This window comes from Ischnura elegans, chromosome 9 (assembly GCF_921293095.1).
Source record: "Ischnura elegans chromosome 9, ioIscEleg1.1, whole genome shotgun sequence".
NCBI classification, from domain to species: Eukaryota; Metazoa; Arthropoda; class Insecta; order Odonata; family Coenagrionidae; genus Ischnura; species Ischnura elegans.
In genome coordinates this window covers 7,421,754-7,449,536 of record NC_060254.1, presented here as the reverse complement: position 1 = coordinate 7,449,536, position 27,783 = coordinate 7,421,754, and the positions used below count along the sequence as shown (strand labels likewise).

The following is a 27,783-nucleotide window of genomic DNA, read 5'->3' as shown; positions in this document are numbered from 1 at the left end:
ATGGGTCGTAAGGATCCGGCGGCTGATGACCTGCAGACGGCGGCCGAGGGCCCGGTGCGGTCCTCTCCGCCGCTGACCTCGCCTTCCCCCGTGATGCCGTGCTTCTCCGGTGGGACCATAGTTCTCGTGACTCCGAGCGACAATGCGTGGCGGTCCAAGAACTACAACATGCTCATCAAGGATCAGCGGCTGCTGTCGTGAGTAGAATGGTCCTCCTTGCTCTCAACTAATAATAACACGTTCTGGCTAAAGCAAGGAATGCAGTCTAGGGACTTAAACCGTCCTTGAAATGCTCAGATTAGTATTTCAGTTTTAATTTTTAGATTTCGCTAATTCTCGACGAATTATGTTAATAAATCGGATTTTTCGCCGAGTGAGAAAAGTTTTGGCTGACGTTTCAATGGAACGCTCTTCCGTCGTCCTCGGAGCAGTTATGAATTGCGAGTCTTCCATTCATTACTGCTCTTGAGGTGGTTTTTTCTTCAGTTTTGGCTCATAGTACTTTTGTGGGGTCTCCAGGTATAACAGATCCAACCACTACTCGAGCACGATCCTTTCTCGGACCTTTCCTTGATCTCCGCGAGATAATTCGGGTCCTCAGGAAAAGGCCGTCACTGCGTGAAGGTCCTTCCCCCTGCCGATATGACCTGTCGTAGTGAATTTTATGCTTTACTTATTCCAAAACTTAGAGATAAATAAATGCACTTATCTAACTCTTCACAATGAAGCGAAAAGTACGTCTTTTGATGGAAGTTTTACGATTGAAATAAGGATTTTTCGAAAAGTGATATGATTTTAGCCGATTGCCCCCAGATTATAGGCAAATCCGAAATTGTGGGAGAGGAGGGGGGAAGGATTCTTTTTCTCCCTCACTCCACTGTCAAGCTTGTGCAAATGTTTGCGGAAAGGGAGGGGGAAATAAATCAAGGTGGAGACTTTTTACGCGAGAGTCCGTGGAGTAGAACATTGCTCTTTACTTTTACGTCGCGGCGCGATATTACGAATATCATATGCATTCGAGGCGAATACCTAGAGTTCTTTTCCTCATTTAACGGGAAAAAAAATTCTCTTCAATTTTAAAACTGTTCACTATTTTATAAAAGTATGCAATTCTCTATAGAAATGAATGGTCTCACTCATACTTTCTGTTTCATCGAAATTGGTTCAATCGTTTTGACGATATAGCTCCTTAAAGTCAATCGTATTGCTTTCTTAACACAGTGGATGCCTTTTTACGTAAGGCTTTATTTTATATTTATCGTTTCTGTTGGACCTGTACCTAATCACTCCCTGCCAAACACCCTAGAGGTATCTCGAAAATTATAATACAATATGAAATTGAAATGGATGGACCAAGAGAGCAATGAGGAAGTCCTAAGGATAACAGGAGAGAAGAGAATCCTCGTGAAAACCTTGATAAGAAGACGGAACGACCTTATCTATAATATCATATCTTGATGACATGATGTAAACAACCGTCGAAGAAAACCCACACTCTTTTTTGCTGTCGAACTTTCATGAACATATTTCGTTGAAGATTGTAATTACCTAGTCCTCTCATGTGTTCATTTTTGAAGCTGGTAGAAATAGAAAAAAATAGCTCTGCGAAGCGGACATTCAATATGGACACCTGCCGTCTATAAGGTAAATACAAGTATCATAAAAATAAACTGGAAATGGCATTGGAAAGGTCGTCTAAGAATTCCCTCTTCCAAAAACAAGCTTTCCTTGAAGATTCATCCTTTCTATCAAAGTCACACGAAGAAATCGAACAACATTAGATTCTAACCTCATTATTACTCAGTAAAGATTTGCAGCTAACTATCGTTCTGAAGAAATCAGTCGATGCATCACCAAAATATTTCACTGGATTACTGAAGACGGCCATAGGAGCAACGCACATCTTCGTAATCGCAAGCAGAAAGTTTTCTCGGTGGAAATATGTCAATTTATAACGAAATCGTGCCCATAGTCTACCGTATCACTGGTTGAGCTAACACTTACACTACTACTGAGCTTAGTTGCTGAGAGATTGAGCCATTACTACTATTACTAATTGAGTAGAAACGAATGTTTGCATGAATTTTGTTAATGTGTCCCTGTTGTCTAGCTCTATCAATTTTCACTTTTTTTAGTCGTTCTCATATTCATTGTTCCAATCACTTCCCTTTTCATTGGAAAGATTTGGTGCTTCATCGACGAATAGATTGCGTAAACAGTTCTCAGGATCGCCACCGAGTTCCTGACCCAGCTGGCGTCAGGACTCTTCACGCTCCCCTTGTCACTTCTTATTTGAAATGAGTTTTCATCTGCAGTTACTCTCTCAGTGTAACCTCTAGCATGATAAAAGTGGCGTATAAATTCTACTCAGTACTCGAATGAAATAAATTCATTTCCATTTTCTTCAATTTTGTAAATTTCCATTCTCACCAGATGTAAGACCTTCAGATTTTACTTGTAGCTTGACTTTTTTCATTTATTTCATCCAACTATAACCATGTTTATGCAGTGGATGGTATTGACATAAAGGTAACAGTCGAAGTGAAGTACCTGGGAGTTACGATAACCTCGAACCTCACGCGGGGAATACATATAAAGAATTTTTGCGGCGTAGCTCTGAAGAAATTAGGATTCGTCAAGCGTATTGTGGGAAGATTTTCGGATGAGAAAGTAAAAGAAAGGTGCTATTTCGCTCTCGTCTGACCGCACCTTGAATATGCAGCGAGCTTATGGGATCCGGTGTGGAAAGACTTAATCCGCGAACTGAATAAAATACAAAGGAAGGCTGCGCGTTTCGTCAAAAACTGCTGCGGGCGTACATATGTACAGCGTTACCCAGATGTTAAGCGAATTAGGCTGGGAGCCGCTGGAGACTCGGAGGCTGCGCGCTCGGCTGAGATTGTTTGAAAATTTGAGAATGGATATCTTTAAGAGCGACACAGAGAACATAATATTAGAGCCACACTATATTTCCAGGTCCGATAGAAGCGATAAATTAAGAGAGATATTTTGCCGAAGCTCGAGGAAATAATTAGAGACACACCAGGTAAGAAAAATCTGGTAGTGATGGGGGACTGGAACGCCTCAGTCGGGGAAGGGAGGGATGGAAACGAAACAGGAGATTTTGGTCTAGGAATACGGAACGACAGGGGAGAGAAAGCAGCAGAATTTTGTAGGAGAAACAAATTATTCATCACAAACACGTGGTTCAATCATCATAAAGGGCGAAGGTACGCATGGAAAAGTCCAGGGGATGTGGGGAGATATCAAATAGACTAATATATCCAAGGGGAATATCAAATTATGGTAAGACAGAGGTTTAGGAATAGTGTGAAAAACTCGCGCAGCTTCCCTGCAGCGGATGCGGATTCGGACCACAATCTAGTGCTCATGAAATGCATTGTAAGATTCAAAAGACTTATGAAAGTTAGGAAGGCGAAGAAATGGAACGTAGAAGCCCTGAAGGGGAGTATGAAGAGAGAATATCAGGAACTAGTGGACATTAGTATACGGGAGATAGAAAGTACTAAGACGGTAGAGGAAAGATGGGGTAATATTAAAACGGGAATAGTCAAAGCGGCGGAGAAGTCAATTGGTTACGTTGATAGTAGAAGGATAAAGAAGCCTTGGATAACGGAGGCAATGGTAAAAGAAATGGAGGAGAGGAGGACGTGGAAAAACGTGGACACAGAATAGGGCAAAAGAATGTATAGGGAACTGAATAATCGATTACGACGTGAAACTAAGAGGGCAAGGGAGGCTTGGTGGAAAAGACAATGTGAGGAAATGGAAAAGTTCCAGAAGGATGGAGAAGTAGGCGCGTTGTACGCCAAAGTAAAGTCGCTATCGGGCGGAAAAAGAGGACAAGCCATGTCTAAAATGAAGGCTAAAGATGGGAGGATGCTAACCGAGCGAAGAGAGGTACAGAGTAGATGGAAGGAATACGTGGAGGACCTGTATGACGGAATGAACAGACCAGAGAGATTGACTGTAGAGGAGGAAAGTGCAGTGGAGGAGGATAATCTTGGGCCGGAGATATTAGATTCGGAAATAGAGAGAGCACTTCGTGATATGAAGGCTAGGAAAGCAGTTGGCGTGGACAATATACCGTGTGAGCTTCTGAAGAATCTAGGGAAGGAAGGTAAGAATAGGTTTTTCGAACTAGTGCGCAGGATCTATGAGGAGGGATGTTGGCCGGAGGATTTCGTGAAGACGGTTTTAATTCCGCTTCCGAAAAAGAAGAAAGCTGTGGAATGCGGAGATTATAGGACTATCAGCCTAATATCACATGCGGCGAAAGTGGTGCTGAGGATATTGAACAGACGAATGGAGGCGAGGGCAAACGAGTATTTGGGCCAAGATCAGTTTGGTTTTAGAAGAGGGAAGTGAACTCGTGATGCAATAGCAATAATGAGGTCCCTCGTGGAGAGGAACCTAGAATATGACCAGGACGTATACGCGTGTTTCGTGGATTTTGAGAAAGCGTTTGATAGGGTGAACTGGGTAAAGTTAATGGATATTCTCAAGAGAATAGGTGTAGATTGGAGGGATAAACGACTGATTCGTAATCTGTATATGGCCCAGACTGCGCAAGTGAGGGTAGCGGACGGAGAATCTGGGTGGGCAAGCATTGGCCGAGGTGTGAGGCAAGGCTGTCCTCTATCGCCGCTGCTCTTTAACGTGTACGCTGAAGAGATGGTAAGGGAAGCGTGGTATGAGTTAGAAGCTGGGATAAAAGTGGGAGGAATGATGTTCAAATCAGTGAGATTCGCGGATGACCAGGCGTTGATCAGCCAGTCAGCGAGGGGGCTTCATGCTCTAGTGGATGCGTTATACGAGCGTTGCGAGGAGTATGGGATGAGGATTAATCACAAGAAAACTAAGGTTATGCGGTTTTGTAAAGCATCACGAGCGAGGAATGTGAGACTCAAGATAAAGGTGGGTGGTGAAAAACTTGAGCAATTTAACTATTTAGGCAGTACGTTAGAGGAAAACGGATACAGTAGAATGGACATCGGGAAGAGAATAGCATTAGCGAAGGAGGCGTTCATGAACAAGAAGGAGCTTCTGAGAGGATCGTTGTGTAAGAGTTTAAAGAAAAGGTTAGTGAAGAGTTTGATTTGGAGCGTAGCTCTCTACGGTGCGGAAACGTGGACACTGAGGAAAGAAGACGAGAGAAGATTGGAGGCATTCGAGATGTGTGTATGGAGAAGAATGGAGAGGGTGAAATGCACGGAGAGGAAAAGGAACGACGAAGTGCTGGATATGGTTGGCGAGGAGTGGCAGCTTTTAGATGAGATACGCAGGAGACAGAAGGTATGGATGGAGTTAGTGCTTAGCGGTGAGGGGATGTTGAAAATGGTGTTGGAGGGTAGAATGTTGGGGAAACGAGGGAGGGGAAGGAAAAGAATAGGATTTTTGGACAGATTGAAAGAGAGTAGGCCTTACTGTGAATTAAAGAAGGCAGTGCTGGAAGAAAAGGGAGGCTCCCAGATCACTTCTCGAATACTCCATGGAAACCTACCTTAATCGGTAGAATACTATAATAATAATAATTTTGCCGAACGGATAGATATGGGAATTCGTTTTTTCCCCCGAACCATAAAGGACTTTAATAAATGCTAGTCCCAACTTCGTTAGAGCACTTTATTTTTTTTAAGCTGTAAACGGCTGGTGTCCTAACACTCCCCGCCATACGCCTTTTAGGCTGCTTGCGGGGTATTATGTAGATGTAGATTTCTTTCAACATTTATACCGTAGGCAAAGGTCAAGTATGAATATCCAAGTCCTTCCGTCGGGATTGAAGTCCGAAGGATTAATGAAAACATAACACAGTTAAGTGAAAATATATTTTAATTGAGCAAGTAATCAATTTACATGGATTGATTTCGATTTTATTTGTGTTGAACAATTGTTGTGTTCCACCGTTTCTTCAGCGTATTCAATGCCGAGCCCAGGAGGCCGCGGTGTCGGCTCGTTATCCTGTGGGGATAACGGTCCCCTTCAAGCCTATACCACGCACCCCCGAGGTCAGAGTAGGGCCGTGACCCTCCCCTGGCCCCGTTCATCCTCACTCACTCCACAGCTTGCTGACTCACTCACTCGCGAAAGATGTCCTCCACTAAGAGTTCATCTCGAGCCAGCAATCTGCGCTCAAAAGACCCCATCAACCAGCGGCTGAAGGTGGCGATGGGACCCCAAACCCTCACCAATGTCATCGTGGGAGACAAGTAGAAGCTCCTCCTCTCCGTCGTCTTCTACGTCCCCCAGATAGCCTCCCTCCGAGATTTCACTGGTCGCATCCGACGAAATCTGATCATCTCCCTCCACAACTCACTCCATTACTACCTCAGCCAGGATCGTCACCACCTCAGCGTAAAAATGTATGCAATATTTTTAACGAAATTATTATGAAAAATTATCGAATAAAATTCGATTTAAATTTTAATACGTTGATCTTTTTAGCTTCCATACTTTTGCCCATTATGAATATTTTTACTCGTGAAGTAGCTTCAATTCTCGTATCCCCAATATTGGTATGATTTTTGAGAGTTTAAGGTAATGAGACCTAATTTGCGTCTTTTTAGGAGTACACTTCTTACTCCATTTTTTATTTTGGAGTATTTTATTGAATTAAACGATACACTGCTCCGAGCATGACTATTACACAAGAATGGTCTTGGATTTTGGTCCTTGTAACTTGGCGCGACCGTGCGTGGCGGACCAGGAACTACCCGCAATGTGTTCAATAGGTATTAGCGATTTTGTCTCATACCTCTAATCATTTTAAGCCTTATTTTTATATGTGTTCGGATTAAGTACATAATTTTCTCTGCCTTTACCAATACTCAGTGGTCATACAACTAATTTAGTGAGTCCTAAATTACTTTTAGGTGTTAATTATTTTAGCACTTTCGGTTATTTATTAGAGTTTTTATGGATATAGTTTAATCTGTATTTTGTGATTTAATGCTTTACTTTATCATATTGATGCTCTGATAAGCCAATTTTTTCGTAATATTTTCATGATTAATATTGCTGAATGTATCTTATTAGGGTTCATACGGTTAATTTTATTATAGCCGATTATAGCTTTGGTTTGACGGAAGTCAACAATATTTACATAGCAACAGGTTTATCAGTTGCATGTAGTGTAGTGTATAATCGTTACAAAATAATCAGTTGCGTAAAGTACATGTCTGAAATTATTGGTGTTTTCAAGTGATGTTTTCATACATATTAAATTAATTGCGTCTTTGATCTGTGAACAAGAGTATCTGTATAGGTTTTTATTTTTATTACGAATGATTTGAACTATTCTGTAAATTTATATGGCCAGTGAGTGAAAACTTACGTTCCTTCCTTCTAGTGATATGATGTCTTTGTCCGAAGAAGGATCAGAATGGGATACTTCCATAACCTTAGCACCATCCACATTTAGGGCTGCAACCACCGCTGGACTGTTAGATGATGCGACCCTTGAAAAATTAGGCCTTGGCCACTTGGTGAAGTCCACGTCGGGTGAAGAAGGAAGGAAATCATCGTATGAATCATCTCTTTTGATAGACACGAGAAGTATACTTTCAGGTGAAGAAAGCTCTGGCTCTTTTGGACCTCGTCATAGTTCCTCTGACCGTGGAAGTGACGTAGAAATAGAAGGATTCGTCATACCCCCACCTAAGCTAGCCAAAGCTTTGAGGCTACTACACAACCCGCCAATACCAACTAATTTTGAGAATGAAGAGGAAATGCTTCAAGTTTATCAGCTCATATACGACGCTCTGAGATGTAAGTCGCAAGTGTAGTGTGATTGAAGGCTTTTATGTAATTAAGGATTAAATATTATGAACGTTAATGCTTAAATCCCGCTTTTTATATACTTACCAACGCGGGAATGATTAAAGTAACCTATTTTGGAATTTTTTTCAGACAGAATAGTGTTTGACCAAACTCTAGAGGCTATCAATTTCTTTGATGAATATCCTAAGGTAAGTAATTATGTATTAATGCAGATGTTAATTGTGTTGAGTACCTTTCTAATTAAATATTTATCGTTGCATGCGTTATGGCAATATTATTTGAGGCATATAGTTTCCAATATTTTTCAAGAACTTCTCATCAATGTCAAAATGGAGCACAGCTGCTTTTCGATTTGTATTTACTTTCCGAACTTTATTGAAATGGATAGATTTATCTTATTTTTTGTCCATAACAATTTAATAATTTTCAGGAAACTTCAGAATAGCTATTAAACCTTTCAATGATTTATTTTATTTTCCTATGAGTCATGATTACATTAAGGAAGAAAATGTTTTGCAAATTTGGAAATTAAATATGTCTCAGCTGTTACACTGCCATTTGGTTTACTCATTCATAGTTTCCTATTGGAAACAATTTATTTTGACAAAATAATAATATTTTGAATGGAGTCAGCTTTGTTTTTGCAGATTTTATCGTTAGCGGAACCGAGGTAATATACGGTTAGGTTAAGCAATTGTATATGACCGTGATATTTTATATTTAAAAATAATTTTGAAATGAAAAACTAGTGGAGAAAGTACTATGGTATTTCTGATCGACGGTCGGTAGGCAGCCTAAACGCTAAAACTTTTCCTCATTTATTTCCGAACCCCCTGAGCCTTCTCTCATTTTCAACCCTAAGTGGAGTTGAATATACATTTATATTTATTCTTTTTATATTAATTTTTATATTTTGCTGAAACAGTAGCATCCTTTACCATTATTTTATCACTGCTTATCCTGGAGTAATTAAATTGAGCTATTAATTGGCTTTAGCTAATTTACCGAAGACAAAAATCCAAATACCAATTACTTATGGAAAGAAAATACCTCTGAAAGCGGTTTTCCAAATGCCTTTGGCAAATGAACAGGGTGTGGAACAGGTATTAACCCGCTGAGGGCAAGGCCATGACTAGCCCTAGGTGGGTAAATACCTATTCTCTACCCCATTAATGATCATCGAAGACAATGAAAAAACGTTTGCGGACATATTTTCCAATAGAATATTCCTGGGAGATCCCCGGTGTATCCCAAGGATATTTTGCAAATATTGAGATAATTATTGGCACCTATAGAAACCTCTTAAAAATTAAAACCTCTACCTGTCTGCTGCATAGGATATTTTTCGCATTGCTCGAGGATGAGTATGAAATCCGTCTGACTTCATCTGAAAATGTGTGTAATTAATAATATGTAAGCACTGGTTAATAGGATTGTCAACTTCTTATATACGATACATTATATTGTACATATAAATTATATACTCGTACGTTATTGACGTGTAAGTAGACGACAGAATTATCACAAATAATTCGCAATGTACCTGGGATCGAATAGGGATATTGGGGATCAAAGTGGAATATTCCTGGTGTGCAGTGTGGGAATGAATATGCCACCCATAGAACGTAGTCACCGTGGTGATCCTCTTTTTTTCTTCTTCCAGCTCAAGAAACAAGAGCGCGTCGTTCACATCCTTTTCTTCGACTTGCAGCAGCGTTATTTCCAGTCGAGAGACAGCTACACGTTCGCGGAGTCGGAGAAGGCGAAGAATTTGAGCGATCTGATATTCGATGCGGGGGAGGAGGGGCAGGACGAAGGGGTGGTCAAGTTGGTGCGGGAGGTGGAGGAGCTGCTGTGGGGTTTGAGAGTTCACCTGGCCGCTTCGGTCGCGCGGCTCCGAATCAAACGGCACGCCTTCTACCTCATCCACTTGCTGCCGGAACACCTGAGGGGACCATCGCACCTAGACGGATCCGCAAAAAGGGCCCTGTCTTTGTGGATCAACAACTTCTTAATCAGGTATTCACACCAGCTTAGGGGAAAGAAGAGCCTCTTCAATACTGATACACAGTTAGATCTACACTCTCTTAGCAATGCCAATATTCCGAGTTTAAAGGCCGTTTTACACGGTACACGGAATTGCGCAATCTGACGTACGTGCGAAGGCGCAGTCAAAATTGCGTCGTGTGAAGTGGTGAATTGCTACAACACATGCGAGAATGCGTGGATGAGAGACGGCAAAATAGCCTGTTCTAATTTCGTTAATGCATTCGCGACATTCCGCGCCATTTTAGAAATTAATGCAGCTCTAACCTGCGCAATTCCGTGTTCCGTGTAAAACGGCCTTAAGTCATGCGTGATGAAATAATCTTATGCTATTTTATTGCTGGATATTAATCTCTTCCATCTTCTAGGGTGTTTTATTCGCAGTCACTATTAATATGATACAATCTGTTAGCACTCTTGTAATGAAGATACAGGCTGAAATACAAGAAGAGCATTTTAACAACCTCACGTGATTATATATTTCAGTATATATACTTATTCTGAGTGTGTCAACGAATTTCATCAGATTAATAATTTGGTACTCCTGGTTTGATACCCTGAAAGAATACCCATTCCATGATGATACGAGGGATTAAATCCCCAAACATTGGTAGTGGATAAGTTTCTTTCATTTCATATGACCTGCACTCGAGATATTGCAAGTGTCGCGAATGAAAAGTGTCGAGAAGAGTAATACTGTGATTCACATGCACGCCGCTTCGATGGGCGAGAGGCAGACGGTGCTTTTATACTAGCCGTTGAGAATTTAAAACAGGCAGTTCAAATCAATACGCACTGTGATCTGAACATTTCAAGACAGTAATTTCAGGAGACGACGCTAGAGAGATCGAAGAGGAGTCTTTGGGTTCTACCCCCCAACCCCCCCAAAATGTTTGAGTGATTCAACCAACTTAACCAAAGTACCTTAATAATAACCCCCCACCCCCCGAATTATCCCTTTCCCAGGTGAAACTCCCACACGAGACATTTTTCTGTCTACGGCCTAGTCAACAGTGTTTAAGGAAAATTGCTAGGCAATTTAAATTCAAGAATAAAACTTTGTGATACAAGTGAACCTTACAAAGTTTTTATCTTTTATTTCAATATGGAGAGGTTTCACAGAGTCAAGCCTGAAGTTATCAGTTAAATTTAAATTCAGTCCTTCGCTCCATTGCGTGTAGGAAAATTGATTAAAGTGCAGTAAAAGTCTGTTCGTCAACTATTAAATACATTTCATGACAGTTTGAATCCAGGAAATAATAATCACTTTCAAATCCTTTAAACTATACTACGCGAGTAATAAGGAGCAACAGATTTATCCCAAGTTCGAATAGTAAATTGCGCTAGTTTTTCGTGACCAGCCATTAAGACTGATATTTCATGCCTTGATGGGTTAGAATGATGGTTATTTATCGTCTTGTAGTTAGCGCTATCAGTAATCAAACAATCAATGCTATATTCTGATCAAACGTTTTGGCGACATTAATGTGAATTGTAATGGTTTGCTGAGAAGCTGATGAATGAATCAAATAAGCTTTGTAGATTTCCAGTGAATATTTGTCAATTCCATAAACCATGCGAACGATGCCTCATGTAGGTAAGTATCGTCTATATTTTAATAGCCGGTTTCACGTTAATTTTTATCAGCTAAAACAATACTCAGTATTTTGATCTGAGATCGACTAATATGGGCGATATGATTCGTGTTTAAATAGTATAAAATTTAAAATAAAACGAATTTTGACTCTGTTCATGTTTTTTTTCGCAGGAGGGAAACAGTGGACTTGATTTTTCACGACTCAGGGATCAATCTGGTGGATGGGAATTTCTCGCAGCCGCGTTCGTCCTCGATCGAATTGCTCGAAGAAATGTCCTACTTTTACGATCACACTTGCATGAATCTAATGTTTTGCCATCCTTACCTGCGCGGTGCGATAACTCACTCGCAGCTTGTGAAAGAGAACCGTCTTGTGATACAGGCAAGTGATGTCTTTTCTATTACCAATTTGCATGTATGGATTTCGATTTTTTGGTGAGAAAATTTTGCTATTTGGACTTCATTTTGTGTTCTTTCTTTTCTTTGCGCTATTCTCTAGGACCGATCGTTCTGCGTGGGGCCTGCTTTACTTTGCAGCAGATTAAGCCAATGGGGTATCAGTGGATCGGTCGTTCAAACCCACATAAGTTCCGTCAGGGTGACTGCATATCTTGCTTCACTTTTGAATGAGTATAAATCGGAAACGGCTGTAAAACCCGAAATGGTCTTAGCATTTGGTGCTGGAGAGAGGCAAGTAACATATTTTATATTTAAAGTAAGTTGCGTATTTACTATCTGTAAAATGGTATCGATATCGTACTTTGACATAATATTTTTAAACACTCATTGTTAGTGAGATTCACGAGACGACATGTCGCGAATTTATACGAAGTCTGAGATATGAAACCCTTCCGCCTCACCTCCTGCTTGAACTTCCACGAATGAAATTGCGACTTTCCCGGGATTTAACGTAAAAAATATCGGCTGTTGTGTGCCAGAAAACATCACGTCCTTTTTTTTGTACCACGTGAGGTTATTTGCGTCGCTCACTCTTGGATGAACTCGGTTCGTTTTCTCTCGCGCCTATATCGCTTTCGCGTAAAATCGAATCGTGTACCTTAATTTCTCCGCAAAATCTCTTGGCTTTTCACCCTTTGGTACCAGGTTCATATCTCGGCGGTTGCGGAGATTTTTCAGAGATTGCCCGATCCCTGCTCGATTGTTGTGTGGAGGGCATTTCAAGCACAGTACACCATCCGTCGGATGGAACTTTATGCTGTGGTCTCTTTGGCGCCTTTCGATTAATAGCGGGCTAGCATCGACGCCGGGTTTCTCTGTCTTTCCTACCCTTCCCTCATGGCACATATGCCCTTAGCTGTCGGTCACATCCTTAACTTCACCTATTATACCTCTGTACTACTGTCACCGTGAAAATGATGTGTCGCTGTACTTTGCAAATTTATATCTGGACTTCAGTGCATGCCATAACAATTAATAATAATACGTCGTTTTAAATGATATTTTATTCTCAGTTCCGATTTATTTTTGATCTTATGAAAAGGAAATAAATGTTGACACACGAGTGCAGTAAATGACTCCACGCACCATAAAATTAGCCGTTTTGTCAACTTCATGAACTTTGTAACTCAACCCATGGAAAACTACTACGTCTACAACATTCATCTACCACAATAAGTTGCAAACATTAATGTAGATTAATAAAATGGCTTTTGCGTTTTTTTTAAACGCATATTTTGTTGTAAAATAACGAAAATGTTTCCGCACTACCTAGTCCTACAGTTTACCCCGAAAAAAAATAAAACTGATAGAAACACTTCTTAATTTATTTGCAATGTTTCTTTGATCCGAAAATACATGATTTTTATGGAGTATGGATTATATAAGGGCGTTAAAAAAATATGCCGAAGCGAACGAATGCTGCGTTGCCACGTTTTGCGCGCGAAACCTTGCTTCCTGGTAACCGGCACTCAGGGTGATTTGACCGGCACTGGCCTGGTGGGGCCCCGTTTGGCAGCATGGCATCAAAGGAAGTTATTGACATTCACAAATATCAGTATTTTTATAGATTATGGATCATATAAAAAATGCAAATGATTTAAGAAGTTTTTCTATTAATTTTATTTTTAATTTCGGGGTAAATTGTAGGACTAGACAATGTTTAAACATTTTTGTTATTTTACAACAAAATATACGTTTTAAAAACACGCAAAAGCCATTTTATTAATCTAAATTTACGATTGGAACTTATTGTGGAAGATGAATGCTGTAGACGTTGTAGTTTTCCCTGGGTTGAGTTACAAAGTTCATGAAGTTGACAAAACGGCTAATTTTATGGTGCGTGGAGTCATTTACTGCACTCGCGTGTCCTGATTTTTGAAATTTTCATGAAACAAAAAATAAATCAGAATGGAGAATAAAATTTCATTTAAAATGAAGTTTATTCATTGCTATGGCGTGCACTGAAGTCAAAATATAAATGTGCAAAGTACAGCGGCTCATCATTTTGACGCCGAAAATAGTTTACCGTTTAAGTTCTTTTTAGAAAAGCACAAATTCGCAGTAAAAACTGGTATATTTTCTGTCGTCAAATTTCAGTAGTGAAGGAATAACGTGCGGAAGGGAAGTGGCTGAAGAACCGAAGAAGTTCTGATTGTCATTCGTCACACGTCATCGTGCCTGACGCTCCGAGTGACTAGAGGTTCTTTTCAGAGAATTTGCATTCGATTGCAACTCAATTCGATAGATGCCATTAGAAGGGGAATGGATGAATGAATTTTCAGGAAAATGTTTCGGCGAATTTAGTGATCACTCTTAAATCACCAAAACTTTTCCTGATCTTTTCCGCGAAATATCGTCAAAGAGTTGGGTGCGTATTATAATGGGTAACACTCGTTTTTTACGGCCTCAAAATCAAAACCATTTGACGTAGTCTACCATTTACTCTGCGGAACCCGCGCGCGTGACAACCTACAAAGTTACTTTTTTCATGCAGTGCTGCGAATGTACATTTATCTACCGGTTGCGTTTTATGAATGAACACGAAACAAATACTTCTTAAGTCACTCACGAACCGAAAGGAGGAGAAGATAAGAATAAGTGACTTTTGATAATGTCACCGAGGTGCGAACGATATTGCATATCATCTTGTAGTCGCTAAGGCCCCCTTCTCACTTGGTCCATGCTTTTCCAAACGCTGTAATATCGTCCTCTGAGATGTCTATTTCACGTCAGGATATGAAAATGCTCACATTACCATCATAAAAATGACTGTGTCGTACGCTGAGTGCATGGACGCTGGTTGAAAAATTGTCAGGGGGTGCATTGAGTGCCGTCCCTGAGGCTCTATGTTGCCAAGTGTGGCGGTGAAGCTTATGCTTAAACAGTGAAAAAATAGTAGATTTGTTAAAAATAAATTTTTTAATTGCTCTCATTTTTCATGTATTCCTTTTCTAAATAAACTGTTCCTTTTCAAATGGCTAAAGTCGCCGGTGCAACCATTTCCCAAAAGCGCTCATGGCTGGGTGTGTATTACATGCAGAAAATTATGGTTGCTGCCCTCTTGAAAGCAAATTAAGTCAGAATGTAGATGACTGGTTGTATAATTGAATAAATTACTGCATAAATACGTTAAAAGTGGTCCCAGTTGGAGAAATTTCAGAATTACTTATAAATCACTTTGATGCACCCACCATTCCAAGTTTTGTTCTTTTTAGTTTCCACTGGTTTTCAGCTCGGCTTTCTCCATCCACTGCTTTTCTCGACCAATATAGTGACTGCTGACGACCAATTGCATGTGAAAAAAAGTTTTTCTTCATTTAATAGCGACCCATGTTGCTTTGGCAAATGGTTAAAGGGTTTTTCCCCAAAATGAGTGCTTAAAAAACCATTTTGGTGATAATATAAACGAACCTCCAAGTACTGGTTGTGATTCTAATATATACTGAACTTATAGCAGTAGTATATTTTCATATCTACAATATATCTGTAATTGGATTAATTAGACCAAATTACAGTAATTATTATAAATTTATTTTTAAATAAGGGAAATTATAAATATTTTAAGATTTCCCTAAATGGAAAAAATATTAATTGATAATAAGTTAACAAAGGTATTATAACTAAAGTAAAAAGATATACAAATGGGCTCTAGTGAAACCATTAACACGTTGCGTACGGATGGCGAGAATTCTCGTCATTTAGGCGCATCAACCTAAACAATTTTAAAGCGTACAATACGTATTCGTTAGTATGTTTTCAGTTGTTGTTCGTTATTCATAATGAATTGATGCATCATAGAGTTTGATTGGGTAAAGTTATATTCTAAACATTAGCTTTTTAACCATGTTTAAACCAAAGGCATATTTCCAATCTCAACACCTCCACCCAGAATCAGCGTTCCTAGGAATTTAAATACCCCGATACGCAACGTGTTAAATGGGATTTCTGCTGCTAATCTAAGCCTTCCCTACTCCTCACCACATTAGGAGTTGAGATACTGTACAGCATTCGAGTGTGTGCTTTGTAGTTTTTTCAGTATTTTATGATTCATGTGGATCATAAACTAATGATAGGAATTGATTTTAGGAAGGAGTACTGCTAATCTTTAGAAATTGCCAAACAATCAATGTTCTATGTGATTTTCTTATTCATTGCAGAAAAAATGAATATGAAACAGCACTGAAGGCAATGGGAATTTCAAATGTCATTGTGTATTCAGAGCCTTGGATAAAAGTAGCCTCCACAGTTATTCAAGCCTTAGTCAATGCATCGGAAAATTATGAAGCAGCTTACCCTAACATTGCCATTTCTCCAGATTTTACATATTCATGCATACCGATTCCACTTGACATGGAGGAGGTGTTTGAGCAACTAGATAACGTGGTTGCTGTATACGCAACTCCACCAAATACCTACTCAGCCGTTCCGGACCCTGTGGAGCTGGCAGTCAGCCGTGGTGGAGGTGAAGTATGTAGATTATTCGTATCAACAAAATACATTTCCTTCCTTGTCATATCTTCATATTAATACATGTCTTACCAATTAATTATAAATTATGAAATCCATACCTCCAGCCAAAATGACACTCTCCCTATGCTATGCAGTAGTCTTCTCTACGAATGTTTAATATTCTATGATATCAGAAGCTGCTTAATGATTTATGCCCACGGATGGCTTTGGAAATATTTTTGGGTTAGTCCAACCTATCAGAGGAGGGAAGTACCAGGTACACATAATGTATCTTTATAGAGTGGCTGCATAGTTGTTCACACTAAGTATCCTCGGTGAAACTTTCCAGAGAAACTTTCCAAGTAAATTAAATGAATGTGAAGTTCAAATTAAATGTTATCCTACTGAGAATATTTATTTGCAGGTGAAAACAAGGAAAAAAAGTTAAAATTAGGCATTTAAAAGGCATTTAGAAGCACATATGTATAGGTATATAAAATATTAAATTCTGCCAGTAGCTAAGTTAATTGAAGTTGGCTATCCTGAAATATCTAATGTGAATTTGCTCCTATCAATTCAATTCTAGTTCCTGATAGCTGCTAAATTGCATGACCAGATTTGAGGTGGAAATAAAAGTAGATTCTGCTCTTTTCAAAGCTTTTTTTCCATTGACAGGTTTTATTAATTGACAGGATTGGTGAAGGGTTTTAAAGCCGCAAACATCTTGAGAAGTAGGCAATCGGTTAAAAAATTGAAAAGATGGAGTCCCTTTATTTTTAAACTGTATCATAGTTAGCAATGATAAAGTGTTAGTGAATAAGCCCATTGCAATTTTTCATGGAAACAAATGCTTGAGTTCTACATGTATGGTATGTTAATTTAGATAATTCTCAGTTCAAATAATTATGGATGACACACTGTAAACATGGTTAAAACTGTTTGAAATGTGTTTCCTACTTCCTCATTGCTGTGAAAATAACATCTTGTTTGCATTCCAGACATGAAACTCCTGGAGGAGATAACTCGCAACTTAGCGGCAAAGTATGAAATTGCTTATGAAGATATCTTGCAGTCGAGTGAGTCGAAAGAGGATAAGGAGTACATGCTGAAGATGCTGAACAAGGAGAGGGCGAGGGAGGAGTTGGAGGAGCAGGAGAAGCTGGTGCGGCTCAACCAGGAGCAGTGGGAGGTCCTCTCCCTCTGCCTGTCCTTGCCTCAAACGCAAGTCGTCGTCTACGAGACGCACTCCATGAAAACTTCAGAGAACAAGGAATTGGTGGAGAATGCTGTCAATGCGGCAAACAGTGCGGCCACTGCCAATTTCAAAAAGTACATCGAGGAGAAGAATGTGATTCAGAAAGGTGATGAGGAAGCAGAGGATCGTGGGGAAGCAGCAAAAGAGGCAACGGATGTCATCAACATTGACGAAGGCAATCGGGCCGAAAGTGAAACTCCAGTCATTGATCACACGGTGAGTATCAACATGAAATTAAATAAATTCTTCAGAGCAACAACTGATAACAGATTTTCCCTGATAACAACTGATAACAGATAGAAAAAAATCAATAACTGCATGCGACTGGCTAGTGAAGATATAAAGCATAATACAAGTACTTTATCCTAGAGGCGGAAAGAAAAAAAAATAACATCAGGGAGAACCGAACGTACGACCTACGTATCTGACGTTCTGTACTCAAACAACTACACCACAGCAGCTGATGAAAGAGAATGGCGTAGTTACCAGTTTAAAATCCAATTTTGTAGAAAAACTTGTACATGAAAAACTGAAATTATTCAAGATCCACTCAATTTAACATTTATGAATTTTAATTTATAGCTTGATAACCCGATGACTAAAATATGTATATTAGAGATGCCTTCTGGCATTTCTATATTATTCTACATCGCTATTCTTGTGAAATTATGTTTTTTTCTTACGACCGTCGTTTCGCCATCAGTATAAATGTGAATGATTTTCAAATAATGGCAATATGATGTTATTTCTACTCATATTATAGAACTGCCAAGAATGGAAAAATTATTCTTATACATAAATCCCTTAATGAATGCTCAAAAACTATGGAATCTAAACAACATCTAAGGAAGTGCTGAAACTTTGGCATCCATTTTGCCATTACTCTGGATGTTTGTCGGCCTGGCCGTAAGAAACCCATAACAAGCTTACTTGATAAGCGCCTTCCTAATTTCTTCATTTCACCTTATCTCAATGACTTATATGTGCTAGCTGGTCCCTAGCACTGTGTGCTAAAATTATTGCTGAACATGCAGCTTTGGGAATGTGTGCCATATATTTTTGCTACTTATGTTTTAAAAGATACATTTGCATTTTTATAAATGCTGACAGTTTATGCCTACTTTCACTTCTCAACACGTTCTCTGCTGTGGATTTTTAGACAAATTCCCCCAAATTTCTTCCTTTTTCCTTTCACTTTTACACTTGTATCCTTTCCATTTGAGTTTTGGATTGCATTCGGCTAAGTGCACCGTGTTTTTCATGTCATATACACGGCACCGAATTAGCTGTGACCAACGGCATGCTATTAGTGGCCAAAAAAGTGACTCATTCTATTATGAACAAAATGGCAGTGAATGTGTTAAGTAGTTACTGAAGCTGGGAAAGAAGATTCATGGAGAATGATTGATTTCTAGTTCAAAGAAATATTTATTTAATGTAAAGTTGTGTGTATCTGAAACTTGTAGTGATTGCCAATAAGAACATTGACTTCCTCCTCTCAACCATGGGGAAACCATAAATTGTAATCATTGTACATATTTCCTTTAAATGTCACTTAACTTGAATTTTAGCCATGCATAATTCAAACTCGTGATGTTTTGTTAATATATTTTTTTTCTGTCTCAGATTCCATTGACAGATTTATTTGAAATAGAAGATATTCCATCTATAAAAGAGACCTCGAAAGAAGATGGATGCAGCATTTCATTGATAAGAAGAAAGGTTAGTTAACAGCAATGTATTTTATTGCTATTTAGTTTTATTTTTTAAGATTGTCGAGTTTGAATAAGCCTCCACAAACTCCCATTTATTCCAATATTATTTACTTGTGAAATTTGATTTCTATTATGCTCAACTCAGAGTGGGTGAAGTTTTAGATGTGCTAATACATATTTTTAATATTCTCTTTCCCCATGAAAAAAAACATGGTCGGTAAATTTTAAAGCTATCAAATATCAAGATGTAATTTAAAATATGTTTATCAATGAATGTAATGAACAATAAAATCACTGTCAGTATCAAAATCTTTCTTATTCTGAATGCATTTTGCTCAGGGTCAATTACCAATTTGTCAATTTCCCAAGTCTTCATGCATGTTCATAATGATTCTCACTTGGCTCAGTCCTCATTTTCATCTATTCATATATTTAATGCTGTGGCAAAAATATTGGATAATGTGAAATATAAAATAAAGTTTTCTTAATTTAGTACATATATTGCTTTTAACAGTATTTCATACACTGTGTTGATTTAAAAGTTCAGACTTTCAGCTTTTATGGAATGAATACTAAGGGTAAACATTGTTAGTGGATTTCTTCTAATATCCTAATTTAATGTATAACTTTTGATTGTAGGAATTTGTCCTGCTGAACAACAGATACTTGATTCAAATGGCAGAAGCGAGGGGATTGTTTGGGACAAAGGTTGAAGATAAGAACAGGTCTCCTTCTGAGTCAGCAAAGGGCAGTAAGCAGAAGAAGAAGGCTCGTACTTATTCTGAAGATAGCGATTACAGTGGAGAGTTTGGACATCGACCCCCCAGGAACAAAGAGTTGGAGATTGAAAGAATATCAGCACCCACAGTGGCATCTTTGAGGAGGTCACGGAAGTGGTCAACAAAAAGAACCTTTAAAAAAAGTGACAAAGAAGATGGGGAACATTCCTCAGACGATGACTATGAAAAGTACGTTTGTGGTCGGTGCGCCAGTCGAGGAGAGGATGAGTGCCATCACACGTTGAAAATGGAGGTAGTAGATGGCCGATGGTGGTCCAAAGGTTTTACCAAAGCAAAAAGAAAATTTCAGCCCTATGCATACATTAGGATTCCCTATCCCGTTCACATATGCATATTGAATTTTCAAACATGAAATATTGCCCTCGAATGAGTTGAAAATAACCATCGCATTTGTTTAGGTTTCCTTGAAATTATATCTTCGATTGTTTGTGAGCTAACTTTTTGGAACTTGCTCATGGCTAAATAAATATATTGATAACTTTATATGTTCCACACAGCTTTATTCGATAGGACTTCAACTCGATTCCACACCCCTGCATCATTTTCCTGTGTATTTGCTTTTAATGATGACAAAGGAGTATTGCAACCAGTCAAGGCTGTACCAAATAAAGCTATGGGGAATAGACAAAGTTGTCGTTATATTTACTCTTTGAAATTGTTTTATCAGCCGTCATCTAGGATTTGCTTTAAACTCTGGACCTCATAAATGCCATAGTAGCTCCATGCTGGTGCCTTTGTAATGAATTTTACTGGGCCACCGTTACCTGAATTCTCATTCCTGTTGCTACATCCTTTCACATTCTTATCTCATTAAGAACTTTTTTAGGAGTAGACTTGAAAAAAAAACAGATCATTCATAGAAATATAATTTTAAATTGCATTTTGTGAAGGAAAGTGTCTCTTTCTCAAAAACTCATGAAATATTTCCAGTCTTACTCTTAAATGCTATCTTAGATTCCTTGCCAGTCTTATGTTGGCCCTTAAGAATATTTACAGTCACCATGAGTGTAGCTAGGGGGTTTGGGGGGAGGAGGGGTAAGTAAGACATGGGGCTGGCGTACCCCAGGAGGCTTGTTGCCTATACTGATATTTTGTTGCCAGTTAATACACATTTGAAACCATGCATCATTAAAGCAGCTATATATTTCATTTTCATTATGCTGATTGTTAAATTCATTGCTGCATGTTGGCAGACATTATGATATGTTAATCAAAAGTAAAATGGAGTGTCAAGGAATTATAATGCCTGGACTAGTGGTCTCCTCAGCATATGTAGGTATGCCATAAAGGAAAAAAAATCAGAGAAGGGCCAAAGCCCCCAAACTTTGCCTGCTTTGTTGGCCCCGTGGCTACACTTCACTCAGTGCTGGCAACCTCAATTCTGTGAGCACAGAGGGACAGTTTACCCCTTGTGGCCTCCTACTAGGTAAGAAAGCCACTTACTATGCTATTGCATATATGCTAGTATGGCAGGTGGTCCTGGAGTAGTGCCATGGTCTCTCCAAAATAAATACCCCAGCTACGCCCATGGAAGTCACTGATAGTATTTCATCTTCTCTGGAATGTTGATGTATATGAATCACAGGTTTGATTTAAAGGACTATTATTCATGAGTTGTTGCTTATGTAATCTTTTAGAGAAATCTTTTATACTTTTGTGGTTATTTCTAGCTGCCTGCATATCCCACTATTCTTCCTAGGATCCTTTAGTCCCACGGTGTTTTTGTTTAGATTCAAGGACGTCTATGTAATGATGGTTTGGATTGGTTTGAACCCACTCTGAGCAAAGCTAAATGCATGTGAATCTCATGTCTTCATCTGCATACTATCGTGCAAGCCTCCTAAATAGGCCTTTGGCATGGAATAATAGGATAACAGCCGTTTGAACGAAAAGAAATGTAAAGATGGCGCATGGTAGAGATATTTAGCCACCCCCTAGCACTTGATGAATTCCTTTATTGTTGTAAAGATAAATTGCCATACCTTTCTGTTCACAAAATATCTCTCATATTTTTATCATTTCTGTCAGATTTAGAAAATTGGGGTAGGTCGAAGATGATGCTTGTTGCTCTGAAAGATACAGATAATATTCTTTCAGAACTCTCAACCAATCAAAGTTTAGGGTAGGGTACATGAAATCTATCCTCAAAACTACACCTCACTGCAAAGAGCTTTGCTGTGCTGTGCAATTATGGCTTCAAATCTAGATGTTTCAATCTGTGGCAAACTGATCTTGCCCTAGCTCCCCTGCATCAATCCATTGGAAAGTTGCCTCATACAATGGGTGTTTCTGGTAGCTCTCACCTTGATGTTAGAAAAAGCCGCAGACTACCCGACTGTGAGATTCCTATGATGCCTTTCAGGAAGGAGTAGATCTAGATCAGCAGGAAGGCTTTTGCCTTTGTGTCTCAATATTATTTGCTTATTCATAAGGCTTGGCAAATTTGTATCCTTGCCCCTGATTCTGGAACACACGCGGGCCATGAACGTTGTGTGGGTTGCGTATTACCAAGGATAAACGTTTTAAGGGAGATTACTGCATATCATTAAAATGCCGTTCCCTCGATAATAGTGTAGATAATAGGGTAGTCATCAGAGAAAACGAAAGGCATAGATTGCGATTCGTTACCCACCATAAGTGTATTCATAATATACAAATTATTTTGTTTTAGAAATCCCAGTTTAGACGAATGGCAATGATCAATTTTATCCTCATTTGAAAAAGGCCAGATTGGTGCTATGCGATGCCACTCCGTGCGACGTCACTGGGATATAGTTCCTATATGAGTAGATAGGAGTTTTACATCGTCTGAGATTACCAATGCATGTATGAGGCACAGAGCTCAGCGAAACCTGTCTTAATAATCACCTATTAAAACTGTCTATGGTCGGAAAGTTTCCTTCGTTTGATAAGGTATTAATAATCCTTATTTGAGCCAAGCGCTACCTACTAGCAGGGTACTCTACTACCTGCTAGCAGCCTGCATCGTATCAGCGCTCATAACCTCACCCCAAGGTCACCTCACATGCCGACAGCGGGAACTAGAATGACGTCACACGGCGTTTTCCCAGCATTCATACTTAGCCATCATGTTTTCGCGCGCTTGAAAATTTTCACTTTTCATTTGATGGCGAAAAATAGATATGGTCATTTAAAAATCTAAAAGCATGAAATACGTACTCCAGGAGTAATAATCTTTCGATTTAGGCAATGAAAAAATAATAGGAAACCACCCTATTCAGATTCACATCCAACGAAAAAAGACAAATTCATAGTCATCTGTCTATAGATACAATATAATAAGTTCTCATTCAATTCTTACTTTCTTTCATCTTTCTGTCATATTCATAAGGGTACAGGGGGTTGGGATCCCCCTAAATATTTGAGCACAATGACAATAACTTAAAGAACAAAATAAAAAAATATTCATAAAAGAACAAAATATTGAGATATCATGAATTAAAACATTTGTTTGTAAAACGAAGTTTTTTTAAATATGAAAAGTGTTAAAATTAGTTATTAAAGCCCTATACTTTGTTTCCTGTTTTTTTTTTAATTTCCCCCCCTGGTTTTGGACACCCCCTTCTACCCCCAGAACGAAATTCCTGGCTTCACCACTGAGTGACTGTGGAGAAAACGTACAAGATCATATGACTAACTCTTCTTCCCACCCCTCCCAGGACCCAAACTCTTTGCCTCATGAATGGGACAATTGGCAAACCTTCATTCTTACCCTGAATAGTCCCTCCCTTGCTTGCTTGCCTGAGTTAGCATTCCATTCTCTAAAGGCCTTCACCTTTAATTATCCTCTCACAGTGCTCTGGGGACTGGATTTGAGAAATTACATGCATATCAGATATTAATCAGTTTAAATATGAATCAAATTCCTTGGCGTTCAATGTAAAATTAAGCAGAAAATTACGTACAAACTATATACATATTATCCTTGTTTTGTAGATTTTTCCCTTGAAATAATTTCATCAAATTATCTTTTCTTCCACTTATCTATCCGTTTGGCCACGGTCCCCAGGAAAAGGGTTTGGCAGGGAATTGCAAGGGTATTTTACCTGCTCTGCCACTGCCAGAGGAGAAAAAGGCTCTTGCCTACTAGGAAATTTTCAATCCACAGAGTGTACGACTGGTAATCTATCTGTCACAGCTGAAGGGCTAATGCATTCAAATTCACCAAACGTTAGGTCTTGCACCAGTGCAAGCCCTGGCAAAGGCATCAGCAAGTGCAGCCAGCTAAGAAATGGGCAAGTCAGAAGCTGATGCTGGTACCGGCTGTATCTTTTGATGATTCATAATGCACGCTTCCTCCTACATTCCAGCTTTGCTAATGCTAAATAAGAGTTTTTACATTCAGATACCTTGTATTCCTAAAACATGCCTGCATTTAAACTAACTTCTGGTCCATAGCAATGCCAGCATGTGTGAAAATAACCTATGGCTGGTGCCAGCTCAAAGCCAACAAAGGCACTAGCTTTGCTGGTGTGTATGAAAACGATCTCAAGGTCTATTTCCTGATTTTGTCGAATATTTCTTCAGGAAAATCAATGGTGTGACTTTGGTTTATTTGGTATGACATCGTCCTTTATTCTCACAGATATTCCTGATTCTCCTTCCATATCTGCAAGTAAATGGCCTGTTATTAAATGATAAATACATATATTTTTGGAAATATATTCTGTTTTTCTCACCATATTATTTCATAGGCATTTGATTTTCTTGTAGGGTGGTCGACTGATTCATCCAGACAAATACGTTGAACTTTCAAGAAAAAATTCATCTCAAAAAAATATATGTTCAACATCAAAAAAGAACCTGATATGTCGTTTGGTTGTTCCTACAAAAGTCTCATTATTACGCCAGAATATTACCTGGAAAGAGGTTAGATAGGTACATTATTATATTCATAGATATTTAAGTTTTTCATGCCAACAAAACTCAGTGGTCATTTGGTCTCAAACAAACCTTTAAAATGTAGAACAGTATTTAATGTTTCTAATACTTCTTTTCTTCCTTGTCCTGATATTCTGAAGAAGAACTAATCGTACAGATGAGTATGACAAGTTACCCATGAATAGAATATGTTTTCTTTTTTTACATTTGTCTTTTGGAATGTTGATTGTATTAACACTTTTTATCTTAAGTTTTTTATTTCCTTTTTGGGTGTATCAATCATGAAAATTCACTAACGAATTAGGGATGTTTACAAGGCTTTAGCAAATGAGGTAGATTTAGGGGATTCAAGCCCCCAAAAATGTTTCAAAGGTATGATCAGAAATTTTTTTCCAAATTAAAACTGCCGAAAATGTTCCCCCTTTCCAAATGGACCCTCCCGAATGTTTCCCCTGCTACAGCCTTGGTTGGTAATTATTTTTAAATGGGTACCTCAACTTTCATTTAGTAAATTTCATAAACTGTTATATTTTCTAAATTTGCTCAATTTTATTTTGAATGTCTCCTAAATATTTCTAAGCTGAAAGTCAAGGATGATTTATTGATGACTTATTATACCAAATAAGACTTGATGGACAAAATTATTATATTCATAGAAACACAAACATTAAATCTCATATTGTACTTTCCTGACATATGAGTTGAACAAATTTTCTTGGAATTTCTTGTGCATTAAGTCCTCCCTAGTTGTCAATGTTTCAATGCATGACTCAAACATTGAAGACTTTTACACTATGGAGGACCTAGCCTTCAGAAAATCCAGGGAAGAATCAATTTCCAAATGTAAATCTGTAGTTATGGAGTCCTCCTTTTGATGCGTTTCTATTGCTGAGACTTTATTTTTCTCCCACTCACAAACACATCCAAACGATATAAATGACTGCTTTAAGACTAGAGTATTTCTTCATTTGCGATTATCAATTGAAGGCTATGATGTGATACAAACTTGTATAGAAACACATATTAGTAATCTTCCTCTTGACTGCTGGAAACCAAATAGGGAACTTTATTTTTGACCCACTCCAAAATTATAGTGGAATTGATCCTGAAACTGGTGTGACAGATATTATTTTACAAAATATATCAATAATAAATTGAAAACGAAATTTTATTCATATTTTTGCAGTATAAAGCAAGATTAGAGGAGTCAATGCTGTCTCGCCAACTGGGAAATCCATCTCTTAACTCATCACAATATGCCGTTGGCAGCTTGAATAAGAGGAGCAAAACAGGCATGATAATAATTTATTAATGCAAGCACTCAGTGAGGTTAAATATAAAAATTAAATATTGAGATTTTGTAACCACCTGTCATAACCATAAGCCGTCTCTTGCGTAGTATTTCATCTAGTGATGAGCTGCCACTAATTACATCTAAATTTTACAGACATCTTCAAGAGGCATGCAACGTTAAATGATTCTTATGCTCCTTCAAGCTGGAACACAGTATCAGATAATACGTTTAATGTCAAGGCACGTAATGAAACATTTTCAATTCAAGCTGTGGACAAAGCAATTTTGTCAAATTCAGAGAATTTTAGCCTACGCACTCCCCGTGGCTTGAGGGATAGTTTAAGAAAGATTCATGAGGCTGTGCAACCCAAAAAAACCGATGATCTTTCAGAAGAATGGGTGTATGGTCATAAGTTGTGTGTAACTCCTCAAGATAGCCGAGAATCTTTAGTGTCGGCTTCGATGCAAAGAAATGACAATGACTCCAGAGTTGACCTCATCTTTCAAATGAAAGACTCTCAGAAGATAGCATCTTCTGAAAGAATGAATCCACGTGAAATGCAAGCTCAAACGGTGGAGGGTGACCATAAGCGTGAATACCAAGAGGTCCAAAGAGTCCCTTCATTTCAGAGTGAAGTATCAAAACCCCTGAAAATTACCAGTCAAGGATCATACGAGAAGGAAATATATGAAGATAACAATAGTATGAACTCTCAAGTAGATTGGAGGAAAGAAAAAGATGATGAGGGACCACATTACCTGAAGAGGACTGTCGTGGAATTTATTTACCCATACCCTAAGAGCCCTATATAGTTACCTCCTAATTCATTAAAAACCAAGCATTGCACACCTGTTTGCAAAAGTAATTTATTGCTGATTCAATGTAAATGCGCTGACATTTTCTGGTTATGAAAACAATATTGAACGATTCACTTCAACAATTTCCTAGTAAAAGTTAATTTGTCATTGTGCCCATTATGTCACTTACTTTTTGCTGAGAGCTGCCGGAAATAGATTTCTTCCAAAAGATTTTTGAAAGAATGTTTGCTTTTGCGCAAAATGCAAATCTGAATATGTGTCAGTTATGAGGAGGGCCTCAACTTCCCTTTCAGGCATAATTAAAATGTTGAATTAATCACTGAATCGCTCTTCTCTTTCTACTAATTCTAAGCCTCCTGGTTATAGCATTTTCTAAGGAGTAATTTCATGCTGTTAAAGATAGAAACCCCACCCAATATTTCCGTTTCCGATAATTTTCCATACTTCACCACATCCGACTGATTGAGCGACTGACACCCTCTTTTTAATATAATGCCTGCAAAGTTTGTAATAAGTTGATTCATTTTCCTAAACTTTCAACAAGTGAATAAACCACTTATTGCATGACTTAAATGTTATCTTATCTTAAAATCTTAAATATTGGCTTATTGGACAAACACTTGCGTAATGTACTATAGTAAATGGAAG

General features: G+C 38.5%; 1 protein-coding gene across 1 annotated transcript; it reads left to right on the top strand.

The window, feature by feature from the left end:
* On the top strand, positions 1 to 27,459 carry LOC124165877. The gene is made up of 13 exons (XM_046543414.1): positions 1 to 197; positions 7,370 to 7,788; positions 7,930 to 7,988; positions 9,464 to 9,819; positions 11,615 to 11,825; positions 11,943 to 12,133; positions 16,060 to 16,364; positions 17,350 to 17,822; positions 19,233 to 19,328; positions 19,961 to 20,353; positions 24,856 to 25,011; positions 26,210 to 26,315; positions 26,471 to 27,459. The coding sequence occupies exons 1-13, from the start codon at positions 1 to 3 to the stop codon at positions 27,127 to 27,129; spliced, it is 3,621 nt and encodes a 1,206-aa protein (XP_046399370.1). The 3' UTR covers positions 27,130 to 27,459.
* Positions 27,460 to 27,783: the final 324 nt, after the last annotated feature.

What these genes read in the sequence shown, in the direction of transcription:
- LOC124165877 (XM_046543414.1), top strand. Translation starts at nt 1, where the DNA reads ATGGGTCGTAAGGATCCGGCGGCTGATGACCTGCAGACGGCGGCCGAG. An exon ending in AAGGATCAGCGGCTGCTGTC is followed by an intron (nt 198 to 7,369) that starts GTGAGTAGAATG and finishes CCTTCCTTCTAG; the next exon opens with TGATATGATGTCTTTGTCCG. An exon ending in GAATAAGAGGAGCAAAACAG is followed by an intron (nt 26,316 to 26,470) that starts GCATGATAATAA and finishes TAAATTTTACAG; the next exon opens with ACATCTTCAAGAGGCATGCA.